The following is a 12,413-nucleotide window of genomic DNA, read 5'->3' on the forward strand; positions in this document are numbered from 1 at the left end:
TTGTTTTTTGACAGGCAGCAGTCAGAGAGTTTGCCGTTCTATTAAAAGAAGAGTAAAAACTTGCTTACCGAATGATTTCAAGAATGTATCATTTTCCACATTAACTACATCTCGGTCTTTTCTGTTCTAAGGTGTTACAACATCTTTTTCTCCCCACCTCCCCCCACACACCCCCCAACACACACACACACACACACACACACACACACACACACCATGATTCCTGGAGTCCTGTTGAACTCTTTGGCCGAAGACTTCAGCTGCATTTCCTCACTGTCTTAGCAAAATTTTCAGAATTTCTTGCTGTCGTTTGGACATCTATCTATATGATTTTAAAAATGAAATAAGTCTTAAAAAAAAAAAAAAGCTGTCTGGTGATGACTGAAAATATTTGCACAAAGGTACAGAAGAGTAAGAAGTATTTTAGAATTCCCATGCTATCAGATGTTAATTTTCCAAATTATTTGTCTATCTAGGGAAGAAAGGAGATGTGATTCTTTTAGGTTTTAAGCCACCACTTCCAGGTCATTAATCTATTTAATGCCTGTCTTTTCTTACTACTATATTTTTTTATATTATTTATATTATGTATTTTTTTTGTATTTTTTTAATGTCCTTTATCTGCTGGATTTTTTTTTTTTTTTTTTTTTTTACTCATTGAATATACTTTGGAGGCTTTCCAAGTTCACTTTTTGTTTTTCCCCTCTCTGTTATTTGTATTTCATTCCTTATGGTAGCAAATCTTTAATCAGTATTTTGTTTTGGAACCCCTCACAATTCTGGGGCATTCATACCGATTCAGCCTCCCCTTGTACTTTTAGGAGGGCTGATGTTCACCTGGGAATGACTAAAATAGAAAGAACCTTTTAAAAATTACCCCCCAAATCAGTAATGGCTACATCAAGCAGATTTCAGGAAGAAAAAAAAAAAAGCTGTCATGAGGCTGGTCTAACATTAGGACATGGTTGCTTAAAGTACCTAATAAATTAGTATATTGAAAAAAAAAATACTCGTGAATAAAAGAGAAGAGTTTGGCACTGCACAGGTTTGGGCACAAAAGTGCTTGCTAAGCTATCTATTTCACACATGCAACGACAGAAGGTTCGATATTCATTCGATCGATGACTGAAAAGGCACAATGGCAAAATCGGACGGACTTCTTTTCAAATACAGATCTCCGATGTCCCCCTACAGTCTGCAGTCGCGCGGCTGGTGGTGTGGCACAGACAGAGCAAGGGTTACATCAAGGCTGTTCTCTGGACCGTGCAAACAGTCTAGACCAATGACCTGCAGCATCATGCCCTTTGAAGAAGAGGCAAGTTCGGTCACGACGAAGAAAAATCAAGGCGTACCCCTTTTAACAATAGGGAGCAGCTCGTGGCTGCAAAGAGGTAAGCAGGGGTAAGCAAAAAAGGCATCTGCTTCCATGGTTACAGGCCAAGCATGGGAACCTTGCTTTTGAAGAGGGACGGTTCTCAGGCTCCCTCACAGGCTATGTCATGCATTATAAGCAAAGGCAGGTTGAGCTGAAATCCGCAGAGTTATTTCAGAGTAAAATGATACGCGAGCACATGGCTGTTAGCAAAAAAAAGAAGTCACATGACTGTTTAGAAGCAGGCTTGCACTGTTTCCAAATCGAGAGCCTTTCGTTTGGGGCATTTTCTTCTTCTTCATTTTTTGTTGTTGGATTTTTATTTATTTATTTATTTATTTTTGGTCTTTTGCAGCAAACTAAGAGAGTTGGGAGAATGTTTATGCAAAACAAACATTCGCTTGATACACCAGATTCTGGCTGTTCTCCTTCTCTAAACTGAAAAAAGGTCAAGGGTCAATGTTTTTTCGTGACAGGGCCACAAATCCTTTTGTTAGCATAGCTTTAGCAAATGCCATTTAAAATAAGATTTTGTTTTTCTTTCTAAGTGCATATTATTATAAGTTTGACAGAGCATGAAAGTAATGAATTTCTGTATCTTTGCAATAACTTTTTTGTTCCAATCTTTTGCCAGTTATTTTTCACATTTTTTTTTTCCTTTTTGTATCTACAACGCTAATTTTTGAGATTTGCACTCCTAAGCTAGACAATAAAAAGTGCCCATGAGTCAGTACATACTAATCTTACCTTTTCAGGAAGAAAAAAATATCTGTAGGTTATAGGTAGTGAAAATGTGAATTTAGGGCAGTGGTGTAACTGTTAACCTTGGGAAATCATTATGTTTGTACTTTGTTTCTTTTTGCTTTGTTACTCCTTCAGCTGCAGCGTATTATATTTCCTCTTGAAAAATTAAAATGCACAGTGTATTTGCTCCAGCATAATTATGCTTCTTTTATTAATTGTATTTATTAAATCTCTTCTGTGAAATTTTAACTGTTTATGGTAGTCTGGGAACTTTGACTATTATTTTTATTAGAATTTTACTATTAAAATGTTTATTTTAAGACCAGTGGCTTCTGCTATGTACCGTATGTGCTGTTTTGTTACCAGCTACAGCATTTGTGTTCTTATTACTGATGCAAGATTAATTTTATTCCACCTATTCTTGTTAAAATTGAAAGGACGGGCAAATATCTGGAGAACTGTTGAACAGACTTTGAACAGTTGTTGAACAGAGTTTCAGGAACTCTAATAATTATTTTCCTCATTTCCATAAGTATTTTTGTTCCTGTTTAATAACTGCAGTGTTCTGTGGTACGTGGTAGAATTTGTATTGCTATGCTATAAAAGTAATTAATATTTACGAGTGTATCAAGTGGAGTAGTTTCTCCATATTCTGAAGTTATGTTGATCTACAGGATGGTTTGGTTTAACTGGAGACTGAGCACTACATATCAGAAAGGAAAGTGTATATGTGAAGCTTTTTTTAAGGGAAAAAAAAAAAGTATTTGGGGCTACCCTGCACACTTATGGGCCAAAGTTATCTAAGAAAGAAACAAAAAATGTGTAGGACAATATAAACATGCCATATAAGCAATTAAATATTAATAAGAAAAGTAGGAAACCCATTATCTCAAAATGATCATGATCTGGATTCATTGGATTCATTCTGGATAATTTATGTCCTGCATATTAATTTAGTTTTCAGATTGCCTTTGACATGATTGCAAATTGTTCCTTTTCTCCAGAAGGTCCATTAACTAGTCCCATTAGCTTAAGAGAAAAATCTATTTGCTGGTCTTTTGTGTAGGCTGTTACATGTAATATGACGTTTTGGTATTCCTGCTGAACTATGGATGCATGTTAATGACGACAAACACGTTCATATAATGTCTGCAGTTTAGAAATTCATGCAAGGTACAAAAATGCTGTGCCTTACATTTTATTTAGACTGTTAGAATCTCTTAATTTTTGTCTGTTGCCTTCAACAATAAATGAAAAGATCCATCTTACATGGACAGCATAAACAGTGCTGAATTCAGTGCTGGTGCATTTGGTATCCGAATACTGCTTGAAATTCAGCACTGCAATGGCAACAATCACTTATTCTCATGCTAATAACAAGATGAGTTTTATTAAAAAAAAAAAAAAAAAAGAAAAAGAAAAAAAAAACAGAGGGAGAGAGAGATTTGCTCCTGGAAGGAAGATTTTTTTTTAAATAAAGGCCTCCCTCTTGTTCGTTTTAATGTAATTGATAGGAAAGTCATCTCTAGATTCACGGCAGTCTGCACAGTGTACCAAGGGGAGGATCTGATCTTAATTATGTTCGTGATCATCTCTTGGAGTAATTAGTCTTCTCCTGTAAGGAGCTGAGGATAGAGCATTGCAATGAAAGACATATAGGAGAAACATCTCTAGGTGCATCTCTATTAGCAGTGAAAATATGATTATGAAACCAGTATGTTTATTGTTATTGTTGTAGGGTGGATTTTACCATGTGTCGATGTGCTGCTCCAAAGTATGTACACTCATGGCCCTCTTTCTGTTGCTGATGCTTAAGTTCTAAAAACCCATTGGGTTATACTGGGCTATTGCTTGAATGACGTGCTAGCTTTGCACCTAGCTACTTCAAGATAAAGTTCAGGCTGCCATTCGGAGGCATTTCACTCTGTTAAAGCCAGTGATGACTGTGAGACTGATGCTTGCCTTTGAGCCATTCATTTAGAAAAAGGAGCAAGTAGCCTAAACGTAGTATTTCCCTTCCTGAATACCTGGCCTCTAAGAGTTGCAAGAAGCAACACTATCTTATAAACTCCATTGTGATATAGAGGCCAGTTCATCATTTCTAAACAAAAGGAGTGCATCACTGGTTGTGAGATAGGAAAAAGGAGGGCTTTTTTTATACTGGAGATGCCTTTTGAATGTTGTGAAGGGTTGTGATTTGCCCAAGGATTATCGTATACTTCATATATATATATATATATATATATATATATATATATATATTCATATATCGTATTCTTCATATTCAGTGTAATTTGTGGACCTGTTGTCTGCACAACTAAATCCTTTTTTTTTTTTTTTCTTTTTCTTTTCTCACGAGAGAGGTGGACAAAGATTTAGCACAGTATGCTATGGGCAAGGTTCACCATGTCATCAGTTTATTTTAGAGGAATTTTAGACTCAATACCACACTTGAATCAAGAGAGGTACCAGTCCTACCAGAATGGCTTATCTACCTTTTCTTCCCTCCATTTTTCCTCCCCTAAAGAAATTGAAAAAAAATATGGAAATCTGATACCATAGCTGAACCAATGTGGAACATCTGGCCTATGAGAACTCAGGCAATTGAAAAAAAGGTTCATAACAGGCTCATTTATTTCACAAAAAGTCTTTTAATTTGAGTCACCCAGGTAAGCCTCTGAAAACAAACAAAACAACAACAACAAAACAAACAAACAAAAAAGCAAATACTCTGAAAAGTTCATGCTCTTCTTGCTGCATGGAGATAAGGGTTCAAAAGTTTGGTATCATCTTTAAGCAATTTGTACATCGTCACTTTATGATTATATGCAACCTTTCTGTAAATCTTCATTTCAAGGACAGGATTTTGTCATGCTGCACATCCTAAGAAGCTACTAGATGAAGTAAAGGCAGAAAAACACAGAGGAGAGCCTGGGTTATGGTTTGTTTGGTGAGTCAATAGAAATTATAATTGCCTGAAATATGAATGGAAAGATACCTTTTTAATTCAAGGTTTCTAAGCGTGCTGCTAGATTTAATCTTCACCAAAAGTCCTTTGGTTTGCTTCTCCAGGATTATCCTCTTCCACATTTCCTTAATGACAGAGAATATTCAACCTTGACTGTGGAGTTGCTGAGAAAAAGGACTTAGAGAACCCAACTCAGCAAAGAACCATCAAAATCTAAAACTGTGTTGACTGAATTTTAGTAGTATGTGAAAGTCTTTAGGCTTTTTCCTTCAAAACCAGTGTACCTGATAGGCAACTTAACACAGTAACAGGATACTGCATGTGGATTTGCTTTATTATAAACTTAGACTGATTAACTGCATCAACTTCAATTTAATATGCAAAACAAATTAAGTCTCTCAAGCTCTAGAATATTCTTCTTGGTCTATAATCACCATCACAAAAAGCCTCAGAAAGTCTGCTGGAGTCTTTGTGCCTTATTCAGGTCTCCTTCCAAATACTTTTGATATGAATAACAGATGCAGGATTAACTCTGAGTCAAATGACCAGAAAGACACATTTTCTCACTCACTGACATAGTTTGATGATGTTTTGTTCTTGAAATGGAAGTTAGTCTGATTCCAGAAGCATCTGAAATATGTGTGTTCATTTCAGTACTGTCATTTTGATAAGCAGAAGTCCCTTTAATGCTTATGTTCTGTTTATAGAAATCAAAGCTTCGGCATTGTTGATATAATGTTAATCTGAAATAACCTGGTATTTCGTGTAGCTTTTTAACAGACAGAAGTAGAACAGCAACAACATTTTCATTCTTGTGTAGACCCTAGCTAATTTAAGGCCAAAAACTTTGTGATATGATCCCATGGCAAAAGTATTTCCTGATAAGAGCTGGTAATGCCAAACAGTTAAAAGATGAGTCATCCTAATGCAAAAAACAAGTGTTTCTTTACATAAATAAATAAAATTGTAGTTAGCTTGATTTTACCTTTTAAATATTTTCAGGATATTTTTTCAGCATCCTAGAATGTGCTTTCCACTCACCATCCTCTTGTATGCTCCATAATGACTTGATGGAATATCAAACAGGACTTATGAGGGACAAGAGTGTATCTAAGATACTGTTGGACCTGCTTTTAAAACATTGCATTGTTTGGGAAATTACTATTTTTTTCTCATCTGATTTCTTCTGAAGAGATAGTCATGAAAAAGGGAATTCTCAGAATAAATATTATATACAGATATGCCTTTGATAGAATTATTACATCCTGTTCCAGCATTTGGGCTAGAAATTCCCCTGTATTTGTATCTGTTGAAGAGCTCTGGAAGTTTTACATTACTGACATGAAATAATTCTAAAGAAATCTTGTAATACTAGCATGCTCGTGAGTAAAGGATCATGAAAACTAGGGCAAGCATAAAAAGTTTTCAGTTAGCAATATGTGAAAGGATACATAGCAGAATGCAAAACGAGAACAGTAATTTCAAAAATAGAAATTTTGAAAAGGTCAGCATATATGCTTAACAAATGTCACTGTCAAGGACTTGTTTGTGAGAGCTCTGGCCAAAGAAAATAGAATTTTCCTGGAGAATGGAAAATCTGATGATTTTTGGTTTATGAGGGGCATGATGACTGACAGTTTGTCATTAAAATAATAAATCCAAAATTAGATCCTAAGAAAATCTTTCATATTTCTGTGAAACACCATTTCTTTGATCCTGCTATGAGTGTGATTTTTGGGTCTGAATGAGTGTTTTGTGACAATCTTAACAGTATTCATTCACTTGTTTATTCTGACTGTCTCACAGTGTTTAAGAAGTTTAAACAAAGATCTTTTTCCCACAATATTACCTGAGTTTCCTCAAGGTGATACTGGAATCCATCTGTCTTTTGCTCATGTAACAAGATGATTAAAGAATGCTCTTGTTGGCTGGACTAATAGTCCACCTATCCTTGTGCTTCTTTTATGAGAGGGCATGCAATTTAGGGAGAGCGCATGGTCCTCTCAGCTTTCAGTGGTCCGTTTTCCTCTTGGCATCCGTAGTTTTTGAGATAGTGATATTAGAGGGAACATCCCTGCCCTCACCCTTCAATATCTGTTTATGGCTCTCCTGCCCAGAAGTTTGTCTTTGAGCTTATCTGGAAGTTAATCCTTCTGGTTGAGTAGTTCAGGAAATGAAGTTATTAGATGTTTGCATTTCGAAAACTTTCCTGAGGTTTAGTGTCTGAGCACTACGTAAGATGAAAATCATTCATAATTACTTCAGCTAAAGTAAATAACTCATAGTAATTGTTTCAAATATACATTATTGTGTGTTCGCTAATCCTCCAAATACTCTGAAATTTGTATTTAGCTGGGGATTGGCAGTGGTTTGTATAAAAATTGTGCCCAGTCATCTCCTATCATGTGGAATTTTATCCAAACACTTGTGTCACATGAAGTATGGTTTAAATCTTAGTATGCAAACAAGATTGATGAGATGTGAAGAAAACCTTCATGAGTACCTGTTGGTCAAAACCAAGACTCCTGAGACATTCAGCTCAGGCTATTAGATATTGCAAAACCTGTGAGATAAACGTATTTATCCATACTGGTACTTCCCTCAGAAACCAAAGAAACATTAATATAGCAGTAACACTTTCTCCATTGCATCATTCGTATTTTGAGGTTTCGAGATAAATTCTTAAGATTCAGCAGTAGTCAAATTTTAAATATTAAGCCATTGTGAGATCATATGGTATGGTAACTGCATGGATTTCTCTGTGGAGGTAGGGGACAGTATTGATTACCTTCTGATTTCCATTTTTCTTGTTGGGAAGTGAAATTGTCATTTTTCCATTTGAGAAGATGATAGAAATATGTATTTGTGCTTCTTAGTTTGATTCTAATTTTTATCTTTAACTTTTTTAAATAGTCCAGCCCACTTGCTTAGAAGGTGTAGTTAAGGAGCTTTTATAGAGATGGGTTGACAAAAAAGCATCCTACCTACTTCCCCACAGCTACATCCCTTTATTTATGAGGTGAAAATTTGAACAAAACTCAGCATCTTGTTTTTGTTTCTGAATATTTCAGCAATCTTGTTTCCTAAAATACCTGTCACTCTTTTCCCTGTCTTGAGTATCAGTTGTCAAACTATAATCCTGTCAAATCATTACACAAGCAATTGGTTTTTGAGGGGAAGTTGTGCTACCTGTAGTTACTGTTGTTGTAACGTGCACCAGAAGAGTAATTTTTGGTATGCAGTTAAAAAAATACTGCCAACTCAGAATAAACCAGGGAAACCATCACAACTCAGAGACTGGGAGGAACAGAAACAGGGTGGAAGTCTGAAGTGCAGAATGCAAGGTTATATCTGTGGTTAGGATTACTTGTGCTATTTTTTCATATCTTGTGATTTTAAGAAGGAAATGAAGGAGCTGATTATATTAATAAACCACAAAATAAGCTGTTCAGCTGATCCAGTATAGATGTTTCCAACTGAGATATATGGTTAGGCATGGTCAGTGAAGAGTATTTCTAGGGCACAGCAGATTTCACCCAGTCAGAATCCCTAAAAATAGATCAGATGAATCATGCTGTAAAGTGTCTCTGATTATAAAAGGGGCCTGTGGTGACTTGCTCAGAGGTGCTGCTTAAAACTAGGGAAAATGAATGTAATCCGGAATGGCTGAGACACTGATGTGATGTGTCCGTAAACCAGATTATCCCATTTAAAAATGTATCAAGTTAGACGTCTCAGAAAAAAAAAAAAAAAAAAAAAAGAGAGAGAGAGAAAATCATTAACACTTTCATGGGAGGCACTGCAACAACCTGGCTAGGAATTCTGCCCAGCATTCAGAGCACCCAGGTGTAGGAAGCACACACTCATTTGGAACAAGCATAGAGGAAGGCTACTAAAATGAGTGGTGGGAAGGGGGGAGATTATTGTGAGGGTACTAAAAGTCTAACTTCAATAAAATAAAGCCAAGAGGAAACAGATGATGGAGGCAGAGAAGCATTACAAGCACATAGGAAGGAGAACAATAATTTAATCTGAAGAACAGAGTTGGGACAGGAACAAATGTCAGAAGATCAGACTGAAAGTTAGAAGATTTCCAGCCATTAAGGCAGCAGTGTTCTGGAGAAATCTCCCAATAAGGTTGAGGGGCTCTTTTTCCACACAGGTATAATTGTTTTCAAGGGGGAAAATGATACATTTATGAAAAGCAGTGTGAAACTTGGTTGCATCTGAAGGCAGGAGACTGGACCTGATATGCCACCACTTTGATCCTAGAAAGGGATGTGTATGCATGGCTGCACTTATTGAAGTGACAGTAATTATGCTGTAGATATGCCTATACTATCAATGTGAATATGTTGTGGTGCTTCTTTAAACTTGTAATTAATACTAATTGAACTTTCAGAATCTAAAAGCTTCCTTGCTTTAAAATCCTGTGCATTTGCTGAAAGTAACAACAGTTTACTAACATCCCATTTCTCGAAAAAATCCGTATTAAGGAAAAGAGGGTACTATATGCAATCTGTTGATAACAAACAGCACATAGAATTTTTTACTGCATAAACTAAAGATCTTTTGCCAGAATACTGCTTCTGCTACATGTGTTTTCCCTTAGTATTGTATTCATTGTACTAGAAATGTAATTATAGATTAATACTTTCCCTAATATATTCTACTAAACATTTTGCTTGCTGTGTACAGGTGTTAGTAGAAATGAGAAAAATCATACTGTTTTGTGCATAAAAGAAAGAGTAAATTCAAGCTATATATATATATTTAACAATCTGTAAAGAGAAAAAAAAATCAGGTGCTATAATGCAGTCTAAAAATATATTGGTTGCCAGTTTACTTATAAAAAAAGCAAGAGTATATTAACTTAAAGCTTAGTTAAGTAAAAGATTTTAAAGTTATTCTTAGCATTTCTAAATTCCCGTTTTCCTGCATTCGCCCTAGCCACATTTCTGTGTGCCCTCTACTTGGCATTGCAGTGCTGTGTCCAGTTTTAGCTCCCCTGGGTAAGCAATTCTAACAAATGGCAGAGGGTCAGTAAGACCTGGGCTCAGCAAGCTTGGAGAAGATAGAGCACAACAGGACCCAGCTGGGGTTTCCTCTATCTGCTGCTTTGGGTTGTAGAGAGGATAGAGGTGGAGTTTGCTGAGTTGCTTGATGAGAGCATGAAAAAGAAAGGTCACAGGCTGCAGCAAAGGGAGTTCTGATGTAATATCAGGAGAAAACAAAAATCCATCGTGATGGTGGGCAAGCAGAGGGACAAGTCATGAAGAGAGCCCACAGGTTCTCCTTCCTTGGGGTTGCTCCGAACTCAGCCAGATCAGGTCCTGAGCCACCGGACTGGCTCTGGAGCTGCCGCCTGAGTGGGAGGTTGGACGGGGTGACCTGAGGGCTCCTGTCCCACCCTGTTCTCTTTTCTAGCTGAATCAGCTTGTGCTGGCTGCTAGGACTTCATTATTAATAAGAGGAGATATGGTAAATAAGCTGTCCACCTAGCAAAATTAATATGTACCTTTGTGTCCTGATGTATCTTCGTGTCACAAAAAGTAATTAAATTGTGACTTATTTGCATACATAGCTCAGCACATGACTGAACATGCAGCCTGCAAGATTGCCCCCAGTTCATAATGTGATAAAAGGCTGCAGGGCCTGCAAGAAAGAAGGCGGTGAGGGAGTGATGAAGTTCTCCTCGCCCGCGGCCTGCTGCCTGCCTGCATCGCCACGGCCATGGGGCAGCGGGGCTGGGAGCCGGACCAGACGAACCGGGTGCAGGTGCGGCCAGGCAGGCTGCGCAGTGGCACTGGGTCATTGGATTGTTCCACCTGCCGGCACACGGTGGTTCCCTGGAGGCCAATAACTTGCTGAAGTTCATCAAGCCTTGGAAAAAAAAAGATAATGTTTCTCTCTTTTGTTGGTATATTTTGTAATTATGTGGTATAACTTTATGTGTTTCTTTGCGATGGGGTTAATTTTAAAATAACCAGATGAAATTCAGACAGCTGGTTTATTATGCAACTCCATTATACTTGTTTGATGTGCTGTGTTTCTTTCAGGTGCCTGCCTGCCTTTCAGTTTTGCAGCGGAAGCATTGATCGTTCTTACCACCTCACAACCTACAGGTAAGACCTGAGATTGTTATTTAAAGTTTCCATTGCCATGTCACCACTGACAAATTCAGGCATGCATGGACTGCAGGCAGCGCGGCTGCTCGCGACGCAGCAGTGGCTTTCCTGGAATGGGGGTGGGCGAGGTTCCTGCTGCATCCGAAATGGCTCCCACTGAGCGCAGTCGTGGTGCTCAGCCTCACCACATGGGGCTGCCGGCAGGATGGACCCACCGACACGGTTGGCACCTGTGGCCCCGGTCTGGCCAGGGTGGTGCTGCAGGTTTGTCCTGGTGGGGACATAGCTCCTCGCTGGCAGCACCAGAACTGAGCCTGCAGTTTCTGAGCCATTAAATTGGTGTGAGTTCTGTCACAGTCTTCTTCACTGGGATGAAAATTTCACCTCGAGTTTCTAAGAAAGTTTAAATGGCTACCTTTGTGCTTGTGAGAAGGCTGGGATTGTCTTGGTGTGATTCAAAACATTCTTCCTAACAGACGTCACTAAATACCTCAGTCTTTTCATGGAGAGTCATAGTGTTTAAAATCAAAATGCGCTATTGGGCATGTCATTTAAATACTTCCAAGTCACAAGTTTTTATATTTTGTGTCATTAGTACCTTGCATTTTGTCTTTCAAGCAGAAAAGGATTTATTTTTTATTTAATCCACTATTTCTCATTATAGCAAGAGTGATTAATTACCAAAACAAACTATCAAAAATTGTGTCTTTTACCTGATTTAAATTTATCTGGCTTCAGCTTTTGGCTATTGTTTTCTGCTGGCACATATAGATGGTAGTTGTTTTCCATAGTCACTGCTACATATTTGTTTAACTCAGCTAAAATAGATTTGATATTTCATACGTTTCAGTGTAACATATATTCTCCAGTAGTAATCTCTATGATTGCTACTGCAGCTGGAGCAAAAAGCAATTGTCTGTAACCCCTACTTTACTGGCCCTTTGTATGTCACAGTGTTGCCCTAAACTTTATAGACTGGGGCCTTGATGTTTTGTTTCCCCTGTCCACTTCAGCAGTGTCTCATTCAGTTTCTTTCTGATCTAAGGATGATTTTTGATTGTGTGATTATTCACAGGTTTGCTTTCTCCACTTAAAGCCATTTTGGCTAGGTTCATACTCAACATTCCTTGTTACCTTTAGTTTTCTTCTTTCTTCAGATGTTAGGAATAACTTGCTTTTATGGTGGATTCTACTCATACTT

The 12,413-nt window shown here is 37.5% G+C and overlaps 1 protein-coding gene across 49 annotated transcripts in view; it reads left to right on the forward strand.

Annotated features, from left to right (window-relative positions):
- Positions 1 to 12,413, forward strand: part of LOC118247810 (uncharacterized) — a 364,491-nt gene that overhangs the window by 113,859 nt on the left and 238,219 nt on the right. For 36 of the 49 annotated variants that reach the window (XR_004778552.2, XR_004778562.2, XR_007707702.1 and 33 more), the window contains exons 5-7: positions 1,195 to 1,391; positions 4,979 to 5,066; positions 11,144 to 11,209. Coding sequence is in view for 15 of the 49 variants with exons in the window: in XM_050708080.1 (XP_050564037.1) it covers positions 1,195 to 1,391; positions 4,979 to 5,066; positions 11,144 to 11,209 (351 nt within the window). In the remaining 34 variants the exon portion in view is untranslated. Of the gene's footprint in view, positions 1 to 1,173; positions 1,392 to 4,973; positions 5,067 to 11,143; positions 11,210 to 12,413 lie in introns of all 49 variants that reach the window. The other 13 variants (XR_007707708.1, XR_004778578.2, XR_004778576.2 and 10 more) reach the window with 3 other exon arrangements.

The sequence above is a fragment of the Cygnus atratus genome, chromosome 1 (assembly GCF_013377495.2).
Source record: "Cygnus atratus isolate AKBS03 ecotype Queensland, Australia chromosome 1, CAtr_DNAZoo_HiC_assembly, whole genome shotgun sequence".
Taxonomy (NCBI): domain Eukaryota; kingdom Metazoa; phylum Chordata; class Aves; order Anseriformes; family Anatidae; genus Cygnus; species Cygnus atratus.